Source organism: Apodemus sylvaticus, chromosome 3 (assembly GCF_947179515.1).
Source record: "Apodemus sylvaticus chromosome 3, mApoSyl1.1, whole genome shotgun sequence".
In the NCBI taxonomy this organism is placed as follows: domain Eukaryota; kingdom Metazoa; phylum Chordata; class Mammalia; order Rodentia; family Muridae; genus Apodemus; species Apodemus sylvaticus.
The window spans coordinates 134,960,690-134,982,924 of record NC_067474.1 but is presented as its reverse complement, the minus strand read 5'-3'; the positions used below and the strand labels follow the sequence as shown (position 1 = coordinate 134,982,924).

The following is a 22,235-nucleotide window of genomic DNA, read 5'->3' as shown; positions in this document are numbered from 1 at the left end:
TTTGACTTGAGACCTCAACTGTGGAAGGTCAGGAGGAGCAGAGACAGTCTGTGGCAAGGCCATCTTGTCCCGGTGTGTGTCAGCAGACCCCACACAGATGTCTGAACTAGACTGTCATCATCAACAGTAGTGTCACAGGCAGACTGCAAAGTCAGAAGTGGCCGGTTGTGGGCGAGGAGCCCAGAGCACATTCCTGGAGTGAGAGGTTTTTCCAGGCAGAGGAGGTGTGTGTGCAGGCTGGGGTTTGAGGTGGGGGGAGTGAGCTTGGAAGAGGAGCTTGGAGCTGTGCCTGGGAGTGACATCCATTGCAACCCTCTGGGCATGTGTGGGGCTCCAGCCCACTAGACTCTATTTGTATTCTATCCCTGTCCCCTAAAGGCAAGTCTCCAATTCCTAGCCTTTTTTACATCCCATTTCCCTGAGTCAGGGGGTGCCCATTTGTGGGGCTAGTCACATTTGTGTCACTAGGCTGTCGAAGGGGACATGTGGAGGGAGAGAGAGAGAGGAAGGAGGTAGAGAGAGAGGGGGTGAGGGAGAAAGAAGAGGGGGGGGGAAGAGAGGAGGGGGAGAGGGAGAAAGAGGAAGGGAGAGGGGGAGAGGGGAGAGAAAGAGGAGGAGGGGGAGAGACGAGAGAGAGGGGAAAAGGAGAGGGGAGAGGGAGAGAGAGGGAGGGGGAGGAAAAGAGGGGAGAGAGAGAGGGAGGGGGAGGAGGAGAGAGGAGAGAGAGGGAGGGGGAGGGGAAGGGGGAGGAGGAGAGGGGAGAGAGGGAGGGGGAGAGAGAGGAGGGGGAGGAGGGAGAGGGAGGGGGAGAGGGAGAGGGAGAGAGAGAGATTGAGATTTGGGTGTAAAGAGGAGGTGTGGATATCCCAAGACCAGGAGATAGCCTTCTGTCTATGGCCAGAAGCTCTTGCCTAGAAAGCCATCAAGCCCCGTTGGAGGCAATGTTTTTGTCCAGCTCAGACCTTAGTATCAGTGGGGCCTGTGGTTAGGGCTGAGAGGCAGAAGGGAGACAAGCTGTGGCCACCAGCTTGGGCTGACCAACACCCAGGCTTCTACCTTCTTCCTTCCCGTGCCCCAGCCTGGTCTTGACAGCTTCTCCCAGGTGGGCAGGAGACTTGCAGCAAGTCAAGCATCTGGAGTCTCCCAGCCTGATACCCATGCCACCCTGCAGCACAGTGCACAGCACAGGAGGCCCCTGTCCTACTGACACTCATGTCTTAAGCATTGGCTCAGGTTACTGGGCTGAGCATTGGGCCTGTAGCTGATAAACCCCCCCCGGCGAGGACCAGGCATGGCATGAGCTAGGGGTGGCTAGTACAGGCAGCCTTAGCCTTCCAGCTTAGCCCTGCCGCGAGCCTTCAGCCACACACCCGGCCTGATGCCCAGGGACAGGCCCTGGCTTTGTATACTGTGACAGCAGTACCCAGCATGGCTGGCATAGGCGTTGTGATTGGAACAGGCTTTGTGATTTGAGGACAAGGCTGTAGGAGGGGCCTCCTCATGATGGTCCATTTTCTCTCTCTTTTCCTTGGGGAAGGTAAAGGGAACTATTTCTGGAAGGTCTTAGAAGATGGTGGCCACAGAGCCTGTGCCGCAGGTCAAGTTCCATATTTCAACTTGGAATTTAAATTTTTGGTCATATTACTTTTTTTTTTTTTTTTAAGCAGGGTTTTTGCCTTGGGAACTGGAAAAAAAATTAAAGGACTTGGGACAATTTAGAGATCCTCTAAGTTAACAGAGGAGACTCTGAGGAGGCTGGAGAAATTACCAATTACCATCTTTGATATTCTCTCTGTGTGTATACATACACACATGTTAATCCAGCCATGAAGGAAATGTGACGTGTCATTTCTCAGGGGCAGAGGTGAAGTAGAATCCAAACCCCAGGCTCAGAATAGGCCCAGACGAGGACCGTCCCCAGTGCTGCCTTGGGCCCCTTCATCCTACAGGGATTTTAAACATAAAGGAGCCAGCCCAGGCATGGCCCAAGAGGCAGAGCCCTGCAGTGTATGGGAGAAAGGAGACAGGCAACCTGGGCTCCTTTATTAGCCCTGGGGGGGGGGGAGGTATGGAAGGGGGAGGCGCGGTTCACACTCCAGTCTTCTCTTCCCTGCTGCTGCTCTGAGCTGAGATGCTAGCAAAAGTAGCTTTTTAAAAAAATCTATTTTGGTTCCTATTCTTGCAAAAAAGAAAAGATAATGTTCTTGGCCGGGCAGAGCGGGGAGTGGTGGGTTGGTTCCTGCCTGCGTTTGTGTCTTCCTGCTCTGGGGTTCTAGCTCACCCGATGGCCCAGAGGGTTGGCTGGCTACGGGCTGTGTGTATTCCACATGGGGATTTTGGGCATCTGTCGGCAGGAGTGCTTGCCTTTGAATTTAATTATATTTCCACCCCTCCCCCCTTCCTCTTCTCTCTCAGTGCCACAGAGCCTCTCCTGGACCTTGAGGCGGGGACGGCTGCCATTGTGGCGCATGGTGGTGGAGGTGAGTCCCTCCTTCATCCTTGTCCCCAGAGCACGCACACCCTCCGGCTCCTCACGGATGTGTTTTGTTTTGTTTATGGATGTGTGTGACTTGTTTTCTTTTTTTTCTCTCTCAAGCAACAAAAGGTCTAGAAAAAGGCACAGGTAACTGCATATGTGGAAAAATAGAACAGATGGGGCTGAGCAGAAGCCGTGTGGACAGATGGACAGATGGACAGACGGGAGAGGATGCCCATGGGAGCAAGAGGACTCCGGGTGGTGGGCTGGAATGTCTGCTGCCGAACACCGGAGGCCAGGCGCTGAAGCAGCTGTTGAGGCTAGATGCTTGGGGGGCCACTGTCCTTGGGCAGGAATAGAGGTGTCCTGAGCTCCCCTCTACCTAAGAGCTCAGGGGAGCCTTGACGGGTCCTGGGTTCTCCAGAGAGGTTCCTGCTCCGGGGTGGAGAGTAAGTGGAGGTCTCTGCTAGGCAGTCTGTGGAGCTGCTGCGGTCCAGTGGCGGGAAGCTTGAGGCCTTTAGGTTGGCCAGTGTGTGTGGTGATCCCAAGAGGCCCCTCCAGGATGGTGCCACCCGGAGGCCTTGGGGCAGTTGTGGGGTGCAGGGGCTGTGTGTGCCCATGGGTCCTGCAGGGGCTTCAGCCCTGGGAGGTTCCCAGTCAGGAGGTCTTCCTGGGCCTCTGCCGGTCCTTTCCTCTTCCAACTCTGAAGAGAGTGTGAACTTGGAGACCTTGGCCACAGGGGACACTGATGCTGAAGGGCTCCCCGTGGGACTCCAGCGGCTGCGCTCCTGGGCCTCTCGGGCCCCAGTTAGGTCACTGCCAACCCCCGAGAAGCCGCTGACCCAGGCCGTGCAGGGTCCAGGCAGCAGGGTGGGGTGGGCTCCTGGCCGGGCCTGTACCATCTGGATCCCACCGATGGGAATGAGGGGGCAGGGGGCGCGGTTCAGGTGCTGGGAATGCAGAGGCAGGTGGCTGAAGAGGTTCTCCTCACTTCGGCTCGGGAGGTGACCATGGAAGTCCTGAGGGCCAGGTTGGGAGGAGAGAGGAGCAGGGCCAGCTGATGGACTTCGGGACTCAGTCTTCTGCTGGAGTCAGAAAAGAGAATGAGAGAAGGCAAGGGTTACATGCCGGGCACCTACAGAACTGAGTGCTAGAGGTAGAGAGGGCGGGGAGATCTGAGACCACAGACTATGGCTGGTGAGTACAGCCAGATCAGGAGTCTGGACACAGGAGTTGGACAACTTAGAGGTCCATGTTGGCCCACATCTGTAGGAGGCAGCTCTTGGGTGTCGGGGCTCTGTGGCCACCCTGGTCCTCCTTGGCTCTTCTGCCTCTCCCTTTCTTAAAGTGGTCTTGGCCTAACTTTACCCTTGCATGTGAATTCCTACCCAAGGATCTCAACCTTCCACTACAGGAAGTTCAATGCGGCAAGAAAGATGGTCCTGTCAGTGTTCCTCCGGGAGAGACACTGTGGGGTCATGACGGCACAGTGCGGGAAATGCCAGCAGGGACAGTGGCAGCCTTGGGCAGTGGCAGCTGTGGGGGGCAGTGTGGTAGTGGGACTGACTGCAAGGCACCAGGATGGGGACAGCGTAGGTGATGGAATGGTGTCGAGGAGGGTGATTGGCAGTAGCAGTGGGGGGCGGGTAGAGCACAGCAGTGACCGAGGCCAGGCTGCCTCAGTCATTGTACTCAGGGCCCCACAGGCTGGTGTGGACTGTGGTGCTCAGGAAGAAGATGGGGACTGACGACTTTGGTAAAGCTGTCACCTGCTCCAAGGACACACCTAGACAGGGAAGGGATGGCTGGATGAAGGGTTACATGCGTGTTTACACCCACACCCAAGGCTACGCTGCCCCCTAGGGCTAGAACCCAGAGTCTGCTAGGACCAGAACCATGTTTGGGGTTTCTGGGGAAGCCTCGAAGCCTAATAAACTGGCTAGCACAGCAGGACCCAAGAAATTCTCACTAGACGACCAGGAATGCCAGCCTGGCTCTGGACGTGAGGTGCAGAGGGGGTGAATGGCCAACCCCTGATCCCCAGGAGGGCCATAGCAGGGACTCACCCACGCAGAGGTGCATGTTTCCAGGCTTCTGCTGAGAAGTGTGTGAGGTAGAGGCACAGGCTGGAGGAGAGCCTGTGGAACCGGCCCCAAGCCCAGGCCACTCTTGTCGACTGAGGGGCTGTAGGGCCCAGCCGGGGCCCACTTCCCTGGCAGCACTGTCTGTGGCGGTGACTCGGCCTGACCCAGAGACCATCTCCTGGTGGGTGAATATCTGGGGGTGCCTGTGTCTGTGGCACGCTCGAGTCCAGGGGGCACTTCTCTTCCTATGGGGCAGGGAGTGAGACAGGACAGCTCTGGTCTTGGAGACCCACAAAGGTGAGAACCCAGGTCCCTTCCTGGGCCCTTCTGGGGACCAGGTGTGCTTGTGACTGAGGCCTGAGCTTCTCGGGCCACCGGTGAACATCGCTGGGGAGATGAGTCAGTTTTGGTGAGCGAATGTTTGCGAGTGAGTGAGGGGCGGCTGCCTGCTTCTTTGCTTGGGGACCACGGCCTCCTAGGGGACGTGGCCTTGGGACTCGGGGCTGAGCTCATGCCTTTCTCCAGTGGGGCCAGTCCCAGTCGGGGAAGGCCTTGGGTACCCCGGCTAGGTGTGGAACAACTGCTGGCTGTCAGATGCGTGGCTTCTGAGATGGAGCTGCCTTGTGGGACCTCGTCAGAAGTGGCATCTGGAGGCTGAGGCCCCTGAATGGGTGAGGAGTCCTCCTGTAGTGTGGCTGGCGGGCAGAATGGAGCCGCCTCTGAGGGTGGCCTGCACAGCTCATCCTGGCTCCCTTCTTCTTCTTCCTCCTCCTCCTCCTCCTCCTCATCTTCATCCAGGTCTGAGTCTGAGTCAGAGTCCTCCAGGTCTGAGAACTGGTGCTCCTCCACAGCCTCGGAGCCCTCACGCCCCTCTGAGTCCTGGAGCAGGTCATCACTGGTTCCTGAGGAGGGGAACACAGGGGACTCAAGATTACAGCTGCTTCAGGTTAAGCCCGGTTTCACCGCCTGCCAACTAGGCACAATGCCACATGGCAGCCGACCAAGTGACATAGCAGATAGAAGAATACTTTGTAAATAATAGCACCCAATGACCTCATGCCTTGGTGTACAGATTCAGCTCTGAGGGCTTTAGGTACGTGAATTCATGTAGCCCTCAAAGAATCCCAGAATCACTGGGAAACTGGTGGTTCTATTCTTATCTTCATGTTGTAGATAAGGAAACCGAGGTAAGGGGGATTAAATAACCTGCCCAAGTAAGGCAGAAGCAGGCCTGGGGCTTCACCGGGGCAAACAAGACTGCTTTCTGGCTTCTCAGTGTGGGTTCCACCAGAGCCAGTTATAATGCTATGCCTCAGTCTCTCCTTTTGTTAAGTGGATGTCTCACTGCATGGCCTTTTCTGAGAGGGAAAAATAATGCACAGCAAGGGCACAAATAATTACAGCCTCTCCGACCTCATTACTGATGGCATTTATCACTCTGGGACAGGGCACGCTGGCTGGCCCAGAAGACTGTCACAGTCAGTTCAAATGCAAACCAGATGCCAACATGACCAGGCTGGCCTATACCGCAGCTCCGGGCAGATGGCAGAGTTTAGCCTCTGTGAGTAGCTGGGTTAGGTTGGCCTCAGTCTGCAGGGCAGGCCTCACCCCTGCCATCCCTGCCCTGTGGAACACTCACTGTCAGCTTCCAAGTCTGGCTTCTTATGGCTTCCTATTAGCCAGGTGAGCTGTGCTACCACCAGCAATGCAGAACGAGGCATCTCTGAAATGGACGCTGCACTCTGGGGGGCTACTACCTGGAGAGTTTGTGCTCTGTTGGCCCATCACTAGACTGGTGTCACATGACCAGTTTGAGCTGCTTCCAGGTGGCCTAATGTATATAGATAGCCCTATCACCCACCCAGGTACCAATATTCTATTTTCTCCTGGTCAGGAAAGGTAGGCGCAGAACCCTAGGGTCTGGCTTTGGCTCTCCACCATGCCCAGGAAGGCCAGAAACAGTGATGCTAACACCTCAGTGGTCAGATAATATGAACATTCATTAGGATAGAGAGAGAAAATTGTGGGTGGAGAAGGAGTTGCCAGGCAGAGGTAGGGTCATGAGGCCAAGGGCAGGGTTTGGGCAGATGGGAGCAAAAGGATGAAGCCTTGAGGGGGGTGGGGGATGGGAACGGGAGAGGATATAACAGACAGGGCATGGGGGAGGGGCGAAGCCTTGCATCAGCTCAAGGTACTAATTTGCTGACCTAGGACTTTAGCAAGAGCCTCAGGTCTTACTCAGCCCTGCCCTAACTCACACAGTGAAACCCAAACATAGAGCAGGCCACAGTGTGCCCCACAATCATCCAGCTATCTCCTGGCCGAGTCAGAGCTAAGGTTCGCGGCCCTTGTGTTACTACACTACAGTTCAAAACGACACTATGCTTGAGAAGCAGATGTAGTCCCGAAGCCCCACCCACCATCTTCCAACTGGGTGGTGATTGCGAGTTTATGTCCTTTTGTGCTCACTACACTACATCTTCTCCATCTTCTTCTCCCCTCCCTAGGTAGGTGGCCAGGGTGGCACTGTTAGCGTTTGCAGATGAAGGCTGAAGCAGGGTCCTGACTGGGGAGGCAGTCAGGGCCAGCATCTCCCGACATCCATCAAAATAGGCCCCAAAGCCTGTCTTTACTGAGGAGAAAGTGAAGGTGCCCCGGTATGAGTTCCCAGTGTGGGGACAATGGAAGCCTTCTCCTCCAGACCACACTATTTCAGGAAATCCACATCTGGTTCCTGCAGGTCTCTTAAGGATTCCCCTGCCTGCTCACCACCTCCCCTTCCTGATACTCCACATGGGATTTTTCTGCCATTAGTGCCTTCAAAGTTAGTGGAAGGCACTGGACAGAACCTTCTGGGTGCAGTATCTAAGATTGGCCACATGGTGGGGGTGGCTGACAACCTACTCCTTAGCAGTGCGCCAGAGCTGCTGGCATCCTGGCTTGGCGCTTTTCAGGGTAGTTCCTGCTACCAACTGTTTGTTTAGGATGCCCAGTTCCTAATGCCCGGACCTGGGTCTGTCTTGGAGTATGAAGTAACAAGCCCATCCTTCCAGTCTCTCCATCCCTGGTCCCCTCCCTTCTCCTCTGCCCTCTGTGATGTAGCAGGATCATCCATGGGCTCAGCCTCCTAATGCATCTGGAATCAGATCACTTCTCACCTGAACTGTGCTCAAGTGTCTGGCCTGGATTACAGCCTACGCCCCTGCTGGAGTTCTCGGCACACAGGCAGAGGACAAACATATCACCCCACTACATTCAAGGCTAGATGTCAGATGACAGCCAGGTTGGCCCTCTATCTTTTATGGCCCTTCATGACTCCATGTCTGGGTTTTATTTTTCCTTGACTTGAAATGGGCATGTTCCAGAGACCTTGAGGGGACACCATCTATGCATTTTGACAACACATCATATGTTTGTGACCTCACATCATAGTTTGTGAAGACAGTGCTTTGAGTGAACTGTTGTAAACGCTGGTTTATTCAGAGTCAAAGGAAATATGATCTAACTCTTGTTAGATTGCTTTGTCACTTCTGGAGGACCTGCCCATCCATCTGCCACAGCCCCTGTGGCCTCCTGCCTGGCCTCCCTCCTTACCTGTGTCCCCTGCCCTGTCTGCTATCAGACTGCCTCTAGCTTGCCTCTGCTCCTGGGGGACCACAGCCAGGCTGTAGTGATGTGTCAGGGCTGGGGAGAGATTGGCCTACCAGATCTAGCTTTGCCTTTCTCCGTGACACTTGCAGCCTCACAGACCATGTGGTAGGTTCTTAGCAGAAGAGGCTCCCAGCTAAGTGGCTGAAGATCTACCCAGGCACTGCTAAGACAACTCCGGGCACGTGTCTAGAATGTGCCTGGCACTCCCTGGGTGCTCCGTGCTGCCTGTAGTTACTCATGGGCGCGTGTTCGGCGAGCATTGCCTGAGCTCCAGTTGGTGCTGGCTTTCCACTGGACACTAGGTTAGACCGAGCCGCACAGTGACTGGCCGTGTGGCACTGGGGAGCATTTTATGAATTTAGCATTTGCTGCTTCCCAGTTGTTCAGCAAACTAGAGGGGAGGGTGTGGAAGGGAGGGAGGGAGGGAGGGAGGGAGAAGAAGGAGAACAGTAGTAGAAATGAGGATAGCTAGAAAGGGAGGGAGAGATGGAAAGTGGAGAGGGTGTTAAGAGAAGAGGCTGGCGGTACCTTCTTCGGCTTCCAGCTCCTCCAGCACCCCCGTCTCTTGGCACTTTTTGCTGTGGGCTTTCGACTTCATGTGCTTAGTCAGATTCCCTGGAAAGAAATGAGAGCAGACTCATGGCCTGGTGGCAGGGAGGGGGTAGAGAAGGCCCGGGCACACAGAGGCAACACACAGCTGCCAGGCCACAGCTCCTTAGACAAGTGCCAAGGGCTGGGCAGAGTCAAGGCATCTTGTGCCCCAGTGTCCAGCCAGGCTACGCACCATAACTGCTACACACCATAACTGCTACGGAAGGTAAAACAGGAGCTGGGGTAGGGAGGGCATGCGGCTGGGGGTGGGGGCAGGGTGCAGTGAGAGCCCGAGATGCTGGTTAAAACACGGAGAAGTTAAAAGACCGCTCAGGTGCAGTTTTTTTTTTTTTTTTTTTTTTTTGTGTGTGTGTGTGTGTTTTTTTTTTTTTTTTTTCTTTCCTGTTTCTGTCTTATGTTTGGGCCCTGGAGCTGGTGGCACGCTCAGATAAGATGAGTTGCAGTCTTAAATGCTGGAAATGACATGGGGTTCTCATGACTAATGTAGTAGCTGGGGGCTGAGAAGTCCTTCTGTCTGAGTATACTACTAGGTCACCCATCAGGCCAAACCTTAGAGTCCAGGCAGAGGAAGCAGGGTTCCTTGCAGGAGCAGTGAGGTATGTAGCGAGGGACATGAGCCCCGCGGGCTCTGGGATCCAGGCTGGGATTTTCTTAGGGAAATCTTCTTTCTGGGGCCAGGGCACAGTGCGGACAGAGGACTAGAGTGCTGTGGGAATGGGTTGTCCAAGGCTCTATGAAGGCCTGAGGGGCTGCCCCAAGTTGTGGGCCTGGCTCCACAGGCTGAGGAGCTGAAGCAGGAGCTCCTGAGCCAGGGTAACAGCAAGAGCAACAGTGTGAAGTTCCCCATGACACACGTGTGACAGGCTGCAGGGTGATGGACTTCGTGGACAGCAGGTTCTGGGTGGACAGGCTAAGTTCCCTGTCCTATCCCCAGAGAACACAGACGGACCCCACATGAAGTCCCTTCAGGTTGTGCTCTGTTGTATTTGCACATGTTATATTTCTGACCGTATAACCTGTCAGAAGCTCCTGGGTCAGGTGCGCTGCCTCACGAGCCTTAAATTGCTGAGTTTGAATGGATGGAGGGAAGTGGGTAGAATGGAAAGATGCAGTCTCTGGACGCGAGTGCACGGGGGGGGGGGGGGACTAGGGGATAGACAGATGCATAACTTACTGGAGGAACACAGAAAGACGAGTGTGAGGATGGATGGATGGGATGCTGGAGGAGGAGCTGGTGGTAGGCAGACGGAGGAGGCGAGACCCACGGAGACAAAGAAACGGGAGAACGGGTGGAAGTAGGGCCGTAAGCAGAGGGGGTTGTGCGGCCACGTGATGGGAGGAATGGATGTCCGCACGTGGGAATGCAGGGAGGCCAGGCCAGAGGGAAAAGGAGAATGGGCGGGCAGGCAGACAGAGATGGGGACAAGAAAACCTGTGCGGGGACATGAACGGGGACACTGTAAGATGAGTGGACAGGAGGCAGGGTCAATGGGAAGAGAGATGGACAGACAGAGGAGCATAGCCTAATCAAGGGTCATCGCTGCTCAGAAACGTCAGGCTTCGCTGAGGCCACTCGGGACGCACGAGAGGTTCCCGAGGTTGGGTGAATATGGTGGCCGAGACTAGAGGGGACCTGACGCCTTCCCTTCCCCACTCATCATCCGACTCTACCCTGCATCTGGACGGAGAGCTCCCGAGTGAGTCGCATGCCCTTCATATTCACTGTCTGGGCAAATCAAGCAGGAGGTGAGACAAGAGAGCTGTGGACCAGAGATCCCAACTGTCCTGAGGTTCCAGTCCTTGGGTCCCTTCCCTGAGTACTCTCGGTCATAGAGGACACGAGTGCTGCTCACGCCGTGACATTCGCCATATACATTATACCTGGAAAGTTCAGATATATAGTCAACCATGCTAGACACAGAGACCAGTGTTTGTACTCTTCCCGGAAATGCACCCCAGAAGCAAAGTGGTGGGTAAGACATCACAGACGGTGTCATTCAGCCCACTAGGCTCAGTCCCTCTGTTTCTGACCTAACTCTGGGCTTAGGTGCTGGTGACATCATTGGGCAAGATTCTTGGCTGTCTTGGGTGCTGGCAGTGGAGCAACTGGCTCAGAACCAGTGTTGGCTCGTGTCAAGCTCCGGCTAGACTCAGGTCTTGGGGCTCTTGGATATGGCCGGCCTTGCAGCGGTTTTGTAGCTCGATGGCCTGGTGGAGAGGGGCTGAGGTTGGTCTGGGTTCTGCACAGCTAGCTATGTTCTCTCGAGCAAGCTTTTCAATGTTCCTTACTCTGTAGGGTCCCAGTTTCTGTTTCTTTAAATACCCACTTCACAGGAACCCTGGAAAGGTCATAACACAAAGCATGTGGGAGTGAACTATGGCTGGCCAGAGCAGACCCCACCCTCCACGACAATCTCTTTTATTTAATATCGTGCCTATGAATGGTAGACAATCATTCTACCAGCAAGCTATGTCTCTGGCTCTGACTCTGCCAGGCACTGTCCTGGGTGGGGAGGGGGCCGGTGATCACAGAATGCTCTCACCCTTAAGTAGGAACCTCAGTAGCTCTCTGAAGAGGCAGGAGGGAGCCCAACCTCCAAGGGCCTGTCCTGCCCCTGTCAATATCCTGTAGAAGCTACAGGGAGGAGGCTTGCCTAGCCAAGGTTTTCTCAGTCAGCCCAGCTCCCATAGACCACCCAGCCTGGCATCTGGAAGTGGAGGATGGGTGGGTGGCTGGAAGAGCAAGTTGTCTGGAAGAGGAGCTGGTTCTAGCTAGAGCACCAGATAATCACCATGTCCCCCGGGCCGAACACGGGCCTGCCCACAGCTACCATTTCTGTCTCCTAGGTGACCAGTGTAAGAACTTGTCCATGGCTCAACCACCCTATGGCCTCTAGGAAGAATCTAAAAAGAGGGAAGGGACCCTCCTCGGGCTAGCCTCCTACCTCCTCGTGCCCCCTCACTGAGACCCCCCTCCAAAGAGTGCCCAGAGGCCAAACTGCCACCCCAGTGTGTGACAGACACAAAGACAAGACACAAACAGGCAGACAGAGACAGACAAGAAGAGTCTCTTGGCACAGGCATTGCCAGGTGGTGCTGACAGGGATTGAGGTCTGCCAGGTCCAGCCCTAGTACCCATACATTCTGACTGGAAGCACAGCCCAAGGGCAAACCTGGCTAGGAGGCTGACAGACAGATCCTGAGAGGAAAAGAGGCACTCATATGATCAGAACGGATGGATGATAGGGCTTCAGAGAACATTGTGGCTCTGAGGAAAGCCAGATGCTCTGGCCTCCTGCCCCCCTTCATGCCTAAGGGAAATCTCTGTTCTCATCTGTTGTCACCTCTGCCTGTTCTGTGCTGGGCATGAAGTATGAGATTCCACGTTTCAGACTTAACTTTTCCTGTCCCTGACTCAGAGGCCCAGGTGAAGAAGAACTTAGCTTGCTCCTGGTCATTGGGCAAGAACAAACCCAGTCTCCTGAAGGTACTCCCGGTACCTTTGGAAATGTGAAGGCCACAGTCCCCAGGGTGCACTCTCAGGACCCTCTGGATCTCTGGGGTGGCTCAGAGACAGAGAGACCCAGGGGCAGTTCCCAGAGGAAAAACTGCCCCCTCAAACAGACCTTCCAGAATGAGTGAGGCCAAGGCGCTGAGTGGGGTTTTCTCAGGGGACTGGGGCCAGGTGCACTGTGGGTAGCCCAGAGGGGAGGCTTCCTCAGGGCTCTTCATGCTGAGGGCAGAACGATACAATCCCTTAGCAGGCCTGGAAGAGCCCTGGCCATCCAGAGATTGCCTCAGCCAGTGGAGGAAGGAAGATGTGGGCATTGTGTCCCTGGGACAGAAGCTGCTGGCCTTTCGGGACCTCTTCAGACCCAATCAAGAAGTTCTCCACTTTCAAAGTTAAGGGTTTTTTAATGTTTACATTGTTAAGTCAGCGATTCCAATCTCTCTTCCATAAAAGCCCAGAAGAGACTGGAGATGGGGCGTGGGACAGAGGGCCCACGCGTGCCATGCTGGGCTGCTTTGGGTCAGGCAGGGCTCCTGCCTAACTGCCTTCTCTGCACCTTTTGAGACACTGTTTCTGAGATGCCAAGGAAGAGGAGCAGGAAAAGGAAGTGGAAGGGTGAGTGTCTTCATCCAGCTGCAGATCACAGTGGGGAGCTCTGCACTCAGCTCAGAGATGCTGGCGGGAGGACAGAGAGCAGGCTCTGCTAACAGGTAAGACATGAGCACTGAGCATGCCGGAAAAGAGGGCACTGAGCCTGGGCCCATGACAAGCCACCCCTGATCCAGGGTGTCGAGAGCAGAAGGTAACAGGAGCCCAGAGGGCCCAGATCCCTCCTGTCCTCAGCTGTTGCCCTGTCCCTTGTGATTCAGAAGAAAGGACAGGTGGAAAGCCAAAGTCTGCCTTGAGTTCTGTCTCTGGAGCCCCCTGTGGCTCCTCCTCTAGTTAACTCAGAAGAGAAGACAGGATCCTCGAGTCCAAACACAGGCATCTACAAAGTGTCAGAGGCAGAAAACCACCTGGGGTGCTCACCCCCAGCTTCCTCAAAAGGTCTGCCCTCTTTCTCTGCAAGCTACAGGACCTCCCAGCAAGGGAAGAGCCCATTCGAGAACCATGCTTGTCCGTCCCACCGGGCCCTTGAGACAATAGAGGCCCAGGCCACCATTGCCCGTCACTGCTCTCTGAGATGCATGCTCTCAACAGCCAGTCCTTCCTCTCACAAATGATTGCCAGACCCTGTCCTGACTCTGATGTGGGGTAAGGCTGGAAGCTGAAGTGATAGGCTCTCAGGATGGGCATGGGGGTAGGTTGCAGCTGACCCTATGCTGAATGCTGCAGAGAAGATGGGTGGATCAGAGAATGCTGGGTGTGGTGAGGAGGCATAGAGAAAAGTGAGCATGCAAGTGTGTCACGTGGCTCCCAGTGGAATGGATCCCCTAGTGCAAGAGTGAGTGTGACAAGTATGCATGCCAGAGGCCATCAGATCCATGGAAGACATGCAGAGGAAGGGGTGATGACGTCTCCAGAGAACCACAGAGTGTGGACTTAGAGCCTGTGGAATATGAGCGGGAGCTTGTGTGACTGTGGCAGCTGAGGGCATCCCTGACCAGTCTGGAGCCACTGCTCTGCCGTGGGTACCAAGTGGGTGGGAGTTCAGGATGTGGGGGTACTCCAGCCCTCAGGCAGAGGGCTCTGTGCTGGGGCTCCCCCAGGGGGGGGGATCCCTGCCTAGGCAGGGCGGTGCCCCAGCTAACTGTCTCTTACCTTTGGTTTTAAAAGCAAAGTGACAGTGCTTGCACACATAGGGCCGGACGTCAGTGTGGGTGCGGATGTGTTTCTTCAGCATGCTGGGCTTCTTGCAGCGAATTCCACACTCCTCACAAACATATCTCCCTCGGCCGCGGCCTCGCACATATATATATTCTTCGTTTGATTTGTACCTGAGAGCAACAGGTGTCATGTAAAGGAAAAAAAAGGGCGAGGAGGCAGGCAGAGACATCTCGGAAGACAGCCGCATCCAGCCCGGCGTGGACACTGGCGAGGTCGATGCGCTACAGAGCTGAAAGGGACCCAGTGGCCCTGAGGAGCCGCCATGGACTCCCACAGCAGTCCAGTGTCAGATGGGTGTGTCCCCAGAGCCACAGGAGACGATTTTTCACAGCAGGAAAGGAAAGGACACTAATGTGGCAAATTCCCTGCTGGCTGCTGGCTGCCTTCCCACAGCCAGCTGCTGTCACGACTCTGCCACAGAGAACAGCCACTGGAGGCCACCGGAGCCACCGAGAGAGAAAAACTCCTAAAGTGATAGCCACTGCCATTCACCAAGCCTTTCATCTGAAGTAAGTCACCATCGCCTCACAAGGAAGAGCTACACAGGTTCAGAGAGGGTGAGACACTCACCCAAGAGCACCTAGTCAGAAAGAGGTGGACCAGAACCTGCACCTTCCCACGCCAAGCCGTCGTCTGTTGGGGTGCACTGTGCGAAGGTTGTCTCTGTATACTCAATTGTTGGTTGCTGTGCCCTCAGAGGCGAGAGGTGGCTGGATTTGGTTCTGTTATTTTATGGGTCATCACCTGCCTCAGAATTTTACAAACACTCTTCCTCCCTCACCTGCTGATTGGCTTAATAAAGATCAGGTGGCCAATAGCTAGACAGAAAAGGGAAGGGCAGAACTTTGGGACCAAGAAAGGGTCTTTGGGAGATGAACTCGGTAGTGGGGGGTTTGCCAGCAGGACACAGAGGTAGGTGGTCCGTAGCATACCGGGACTGAGGGCAAGGTAAAGAGCTAGGGTGGGCGGGCCAGGATTATAGGATTAAGTTAGAAGAACTAGCTGTGAGGCAGCCCAAGCTAAAGGCCTGAGCTATGATACAAATCAACAAGGCTCTGTGTCATTATTTAATGGCTGGTGGGTCCAGAAAGTCTTGATGTAGTCATCTCCCCCAAAGGAGATAGGTGGCTGAACAGGAAGCCACCTGTTGTGTATGAGGGAGGAAGAGAGGCCACCAGGGCCTTCCTGGGTACAGACTGAACCAGGGTCACTGAGCTTTCTTCCCTATCACACTTTGGAGGTGTGGGGGAGCAGCAGGAGAAACAGTTCTGGAAGATCCAGGAGGTAGCTTTCTACCTCAGAAGCCATGGACCACTACAAGACAGGCAGGGATGTGTCTCCCCGATGCCCTCAGCAAGAACTGCTTGTCATGTGCTCTCACTGGAGGGCAGGGAGATGGATGGCAGAGAGATGACAGCACCTAGGACTCGACACTGCTCAGATTGAGAGGCGTGACCAGGATGGGCTCAGAAGAGGGTCTCTTAGATAGGAGCTACAGGTAGCAGTAGGGGGTTTATCTCATACCTCATGCCTACACACCCACAAGCACACACTTCTCACACACCCATGCCTATACACTCACACCTCACACAAGCAATCACACACTCCTCGTGCCCATAGCCATACACCCCAAACATCCACAGTCACCCTAACACCTGCAACTTGCACCCAAACACCCACAGTCACCCTAACACCTGCCAACCCACACCCCAAACACCCATAGGCACCCTCACACTGTTACAGCTAGCATCACACACCTCTCACCACCAATCACAATTCACACTCTCACACCAACAACCACACACCCCAAACTCCCATAACCACCTTCACATTTACTCACAGTCACTGTGTAACCTCAGTCACACCCTCACACTAACAGTCACACACCCTGTCAGCCTCACACTCTCATACCTACAACCATACATTCTTCAAGTACACACGTCCACCATCACACTCCCAAACCTGTCTGTCTGTCCATCTATGCATCCATCTGTCTGCCTATTTAATCTACATCTTGTGTTCCAAAGAAAGAACTGCAGGCCTTGGGGGCACTCCCAGAGTACCTTATGTACAAACACAGGGTGAGAAGTTTGTCTTCATTCTCGTGTTTTCCTTGTGCCCCTGGGGTGCAATTTTTAAGGGAAGCAAGTTAGGACAGGCACTCTTCTTTCCCAGTGATAGGACAGCTTTGTGCTGTAGCCTCTCTGTCACCTGCCACAAACCTCCAGTTGGCTGACTCTTTTCACGGGTCCACGAGACTCACTCTTCTGTCTCACACTGCTGTTCCTCACACAGCCCCTCAGCCATCCTGGCCTCCACCTATGTGGACCTTACGACGCTCTTGGCAACCCAGAAGTGGGTCTAAGGCAGTCCATCCGACCACTGGCTGACCACCTCACTTCTCCCTCCACATCACTTAGAGGACAGAGATTTTTTTTCCCCTCAGAGGTTTTCCTCCTGAACCACCTGGTCATGTTCTATAGGATGTGGGCGCCATCTACTGGCCAGCACGTGGCTAGGCATGGTAGGGAGGGTGGCAAGCCGAAGTGAGGGTTCTCAGCAAGGAAGAGGTGTGTTAAAAAGGACCGGAAGCTGGTAAAGAGAAGAAAGGAGACCCCACAGGTCACGGAGGCCGCATGATCGGTCACTGGGCAGTTTAAAAACTCCAGACCTGATTGAAGATTGCATTGCAGATAAACAAAAAATCTCAACAGGAGGCAACTATCCACTTGCTGAGGGAATGGTTTAGACTGGGGGATGTACTAGGGCAGGAAAGATGAGGTATTCTGGGAGTAAGCTCTACCATCCTTGGCAGCTGTCTGTACAGAGAAGGGGTCAGGATAAGGGAGAAACAGGCATATTAAGTTTCCACAGGCTGGAAATGAGGCAACAAGGGCCCCCATTTTAACAGCTGTGTGTAAGATATGGATAAGAAAGATACACAGAAACATCTAGCACACCCCTGGGACCTATGGATGCAGAATTTTGTAGGTTTGTGAAGGGTAGGGTGGCTGGGCGAGAGAATGGAAGGCTACTCAGAGATGCTGTGGTACGTAGAGGCCTAGGATGCCCAGGGGAGAAAAAAATGCCTGTTTGACCTGCCTCACCCACAAGAAGGCCAGAACAACGGGGACCAAGGGCAGTGCTGAGCTTTGGAAGTCCAGGAGAGATGGCTTAAAAAGGGGCATGGCAGCAGAGTCGCAGGTCACAGAGGGGTCCGAGGATGGTCGCTGAAGGCTCAGGGAGTCTGAAGAGACAGCTCCGGTTGAAGGCTCGGGGCTCAACCCTACGATTGCTTCAGCTCTTTGAGGGCTGAGACTGTAGCTTTGCAAAACACCTTTCTGTCAATGCGGGCTGGTCCGTCCTCTGTCGAAGCTCAGCAACCACCTTGTTTAAGTCAGGCGCCTCCTACCAGTCAACCATGTTCTCTAGAGCATCCCCAGAGTCTAGCATGGTACCTGGTGCCCGTCAAGAGCTCAGTAAATGCGCACTAGTTACAGGTCAGAACAGTTCAAGGGCTTTTGCTCAAGGGTGCTGGGATCAGGCTCTGCACTGATTAGCCCACCCCATGAGCCCTTAAACACAAGTTTCATCTAATGTTGAGGGCTCCTCCACCATGCACAAGTGTGAGTGGACATGCCCTTCCTTCCTGCCTTCCTTCTTTCCCTCCCTCCTTCCTTCCTTTATAAAAATGATTTGTTTACATATTATGTATACAGCATTTTACCTGCATGTGTGCCTGCAGGCCAGAAGAAGGCACCAGATCTCATTATAGATGGTTGTGAGGCACCATGTGGTTGTTGGGAATTGAACTCAGGACCTCTGAAAGAGCAGCCAGTGCTCTTAACCTCTGAGCCATCTCTCCAGCCCAGAAGCAAAGCTCCTTCCAGTTTTTTAAATTAAATCTTAAGTTAGCATACAAAGTAATGAGCTTCAACACGGCACACTTTCATTTCATTAGATTTTGTTTCCCCAACCAGCCCCATATACCCTGTCCCCGGTACCTGCTCTGGCTGGTTCCTCTCAACCAACAGTTCACCTTTCTGTTTTCTGCCTTATGTAGACTTACTCTATTGCCCAGACGAGCCTCAAACTTTCAGTCTTAATTGACTATGTTATAGGCATATAACATAACTTTCTAATAAGAATGGATATATGCAGAGTGGATGGAGACCAGAAGGACTTGAGTCTGACCTCTGGATTTTACTAGAACTTGCTAGTGATTCCTCTCCTTTGGGACAAGTCCATCTCCAATCCTTGGGAATGCAAAGCTCTGTATAGACTAAACATTATCCACCTTCCTGTCCAACTCCCCTGTCCTTTTGCCCTGTACAGAAAGGGAGTCAAGGGCCAAAGAGCTTAACTGACATGGTCAGGATTGTCCAGTGCTGACCTTCTGAGCACCCAGATGCCATGTAGACTGTTGCCCAATCTTAGATGGTGCTGAACATAGTTTCCCAGTGACCTTGTGTGGTAGTTTGGATATGCTTGGCCCAGGGAGTGGCACTATTAGGAAGTATGGCTGTGTTGGAGGAAGTGTGTCAATGGGAGTGTGGGCTTTAAGACCCTCATCCTAGCTTCCTGGAAGCCAGTCTTCTCCTGTTTGCCTTCAGAGCAAAATGTTGAACTCTCAGTTCTTCCTGTACTATGCCTGCCTGAATGCTGCCATGTTCCTGCCTTGATGGTAATGCACTTATCCTCTGAATCTGTACTAGCCCCAATTAAATGTTGACCTTCATAAGAGTTGCTTTGGTCATGGTGTCTGTTCACAGCAGTAAAACCCTAACTTGAGATCATGCTACAGACAGGGAAGAACAGCATTGTGTCCACCCAGCCTTTCCTGAAACTGTAGCCTGGAATGAGGCACCCAGGTGTTGGCAGCTGTGGAGAACCAGTGCTGGAAAGCAGAGAAGCCAGGGAAGCCTTGCTTGGATCTGGCCAGCTCTTTGTCTTTTGGTCTGGGTTTGGGTGGTGTGTGTGTGTGTGTGTGTGTGTGTGTACATACAGCTGCCAAGCATGCCTTGGGCAGCTATTTTTGAGTTCCACTGTAGCTCTGAGCCTGGAGACTCCAAAGCAAAGAAAGTCTCTCAAGCAGGCCAGCCCCAGTCAGGAGGACTTTACTCCTCTAGTCAAAGTGGAAATGAGGCTGGCATCATGCTCAGAGCACAGACAGCTGTGAATGGAGATGTCTGACAGAGAGCCAGCTCTGACTTTGGTGCTACGACATCTGACACACTAGGTCTCAGACTGAGGTGAGTTCCCTCCTGCATTCAGCTGATGACACTGAACTTCTTGTCTGGACAGTCAGTGAGTGTGACACCTTGGTTTGTAGCTCTAGACTCTCTGGAGTTGTTAATAAGACCTGAAACTTCTGCTAAGCTGACAAGTGTTTGGCACAGATTACACTAGAAGAGGTGACTATCCTTTTGCAGGTTCCAGAAGAGGGGGGCAGAACAGGTGAGATGGATGAGGTGACCCAGGCTCTGCGTATGACAAAGATGCAGGCATCAGAAGCCACTCTAAAACACTGAGCTCCCTGCCATAGCCCATGCTACCCATTGCCCAAGCCAGGTAGACAGACGGAGAGGAACCCGCGACTGTGAACCTAACAGGCTGCTGGTGGATAAGCTTGTCCCAACCATCAGAGTGCTGTCAAGTGGATGTGCGTCTTCTTAGCCTACATTTGTTCCTAAGACCAAATGGAGGGTGGCTGTGCTCAAATGCTGAGGAGTAGAGGCAGTGCCCAGGGGAATATGTGGATGGAGGACCACAAGAAACAGAAGGCAGGGCACACAGCCTCTCTGAAGGGTCAGAGAGTACTGCCATCCAGCTACAGGCGGCATGAAATTGCTGTATTTTGCAGGTTTCCTGAGAAAAACCACAAATCCAGAAGGAGAAAAAAAAACAACTAAAAATATCAGTGAACTCATAATAGCTTTTGCTGGGTGCCAGCTGCTATTTTGAAAAGCTCGCATGTTACCTCATTCAGATCACATGACAGTGGATGAGCTATGGGCCCTACCCATCGCACTCACACTGAGGAGACAGTTATAGAGCATCAAGTACCTGCCCAAGTTCACACTGTCAGTTAATGGAACCAGAGCCTGAACCCTGGTCACCTGCCTACACAGGATCTTAAAGGCTGTGTAATTATGCTCGAAAAACAAACAAAACAAAACAAAACAAAACTGTGTAAGTCAAATAGAATTCGAGGAGACAGAGAGCCAACCTAGAACTAAGTTAGCTCAAGGTAACCTGAGCCCTGAGGCCATGCAGCTGAATAATTGCAGGCACACCTGACCTTTCAAGTTCACGACTTTTCTCTATTGAGCTATGTCGTTCTCTTGAATAAGGGGATGGATGTCATGGCCTCTAGGTTATCCTCTAAGGCAGAGATGCTCCAAAGGCTACTTTATAGTTGTATTGTTGCTGGTTCCACACACCCTCAGGTTGAACTGTAAAACTCTTGCTTCTCCTCCAACTTTGGATATATAAAGGCATTTCAACTTCCTGATTGTGTTATGATCTTTTGACCACTCTGGTAACATGGGTACAATCACGCCAAGCGAGAAAATGTGACTGGGAATGTTCACACTGGGTATCTCGGGAACTAAGAGAAGCCTTTGTCTGTGAAGTTCAGGGCCAGTGCTCAGTGGTCAGCAGGCTGGGGAGATCCAGCCACAGTGAACTGGCTAACCCTAGGGAAGCTCAGAAAAGGAAAGATGTCTGTAGGGGAGGAGCAGGCGCCAGGTGGCACTGCCTGCTGCTGGGCCATGTGTCTGTTAAAAATACTCAGTTGTCAACACAGACCTCGATGAAGCTTTAAGTGGTGGGGTCTGGGGGTGGCGGTGGCTGAGCTGAGGTCACCGGGTGTGTGCATTGCCCCTGGATACCTCTCAGGTTCCTCTCTGATCAGGATTCTGAAGAAGTGACAGCAGGCATTGATGTTTTGCCAGGTGGGGATTGTTTAATGTGCCACCCAGTCCCAGACCTGCTGGGCTGGGACTTCTACACAGGTACAGAGTCCACCAGCCAGCAGAGGATTCTACTCGATGCACCTATGTCAGCTCTCCGCGGTGTGCCAGCAGTCCTAGCCTGAGCCTGGGGCTGGGGAAAGGCCGGAGGACTCTGATCTTGGCCTTTCAAGGCCACAAAATAAAAAGATACAATTTATCTCTGCAGACCTGGCAGGGGGATGGTTGGACACTGGTCTCAAGTGCTTTCAATCAACCTGGGGATTCATCCTATAAACAGTCACCAAACCCTGACACTATTAGGGAGGACAAGAAGTGTATACCAAAAGAAGCATGCCATGGTTGTCTCAGGAGGGGCCCTGCCAGAGCCTTATACACACAGAGGCAGAGGCTAGCAGCCAACTATTGGCCTGGGTGTGGGGTCCCCAATGGAGGATCTGGAGGATGGTCGGGAGGAGCTGAAGGGGTTTACAGCCCCATGGAAAGAACAACCATGTCTGCCGCAGAGACACCTCAGGACTCCCAGAGACTAAACCATCAACCAAGGGGCACACATGGTTCCAGCCAAAAATGTGGCAGAGGAATGCCTTGTTGGGTGTCAGTGGGAGGAGTGGTCCTTGGTCAGGTGAAGGCTCAATAGATGCCCCAGCAAAGGGAAATCGAGGGGAAGGAGGTGGGAGTGGGTTGGGTGGAGGGGCATATACTTGGAGGCAGGGGGTGGGAGGAGGGGTTGGGGGTTTTGGGGGAGGGGGAAACCGGGGAAAGGTTTTACCATTCGAAATGTAAATGAAGATTATATTCAATTAAAAACAAAGAATGACAGTCATGACAGTCTATACATGTACGATAACCAACAAGACTTTTGCCTGTGAGCCCTGGGGCGGGGGCACAGCATGGAAGACATATCAGTAGGGAGATGTGAGCTTTTTCAGGAATTGGGGCTCTGTGATCCCACTCCCCAGGAGGCTTGATACCGCTGTGTTTTCAAGCAAACTAGAAACTCCCATTCTTGGAGCCCTTTTCCAAGACACCTTTCAGGGTGTGGCACCCTCCTGAGGCTCTTGCTCAGGGAGGAGCACCTTACTGAAGGGCTTGTATGG

At 53.4% G+C, this 22,235-nt stretch overlaps 1 protein-coding gene across 3 annotated transcripts in view; it reads right to left on the bottom strand.

The window, feature by feature from the left end:
* Positions 1 to 808: 808 nt before the first annotated feature.
* Positions 809 to 22,235, bottom strand: part of Hivep3 (HIVEP zinc finger 3) — a 137,416-nt gene continuing 115,989 nt past the window's right edge. For 2 of the 3 annotated variants that reach the window (XM_052177215.1, XM_052177214.1), the window contains exons 5-8: positions 14,096 to 14,271; positions 8,740 to 8,826; positions 4,543 to 5,462; positions 809 to 3,561 (exon numbers count right to left, since the gene is read on the bottom strand). In XM_052177215.1, the coding sequence (XP_052033175.1) occupies positions 2,797 to 3,561; positions 4,543 to 5,462; positions 8,740 to 8,826; positions 14,096 to 14,271 (1,948 nt within the window). In that variant the 3' untranslated portion in view covers positions 809 to 2,796. The remainder of the gene's footprint in view (positions 3,562 to 4,542; positions 5,463 to 8,739; positions 8,827 to 14,095; positions 14,272 to 22,235) is intronic. The other variant, XM_052177216.1, reaches the window with a different exon arrangement.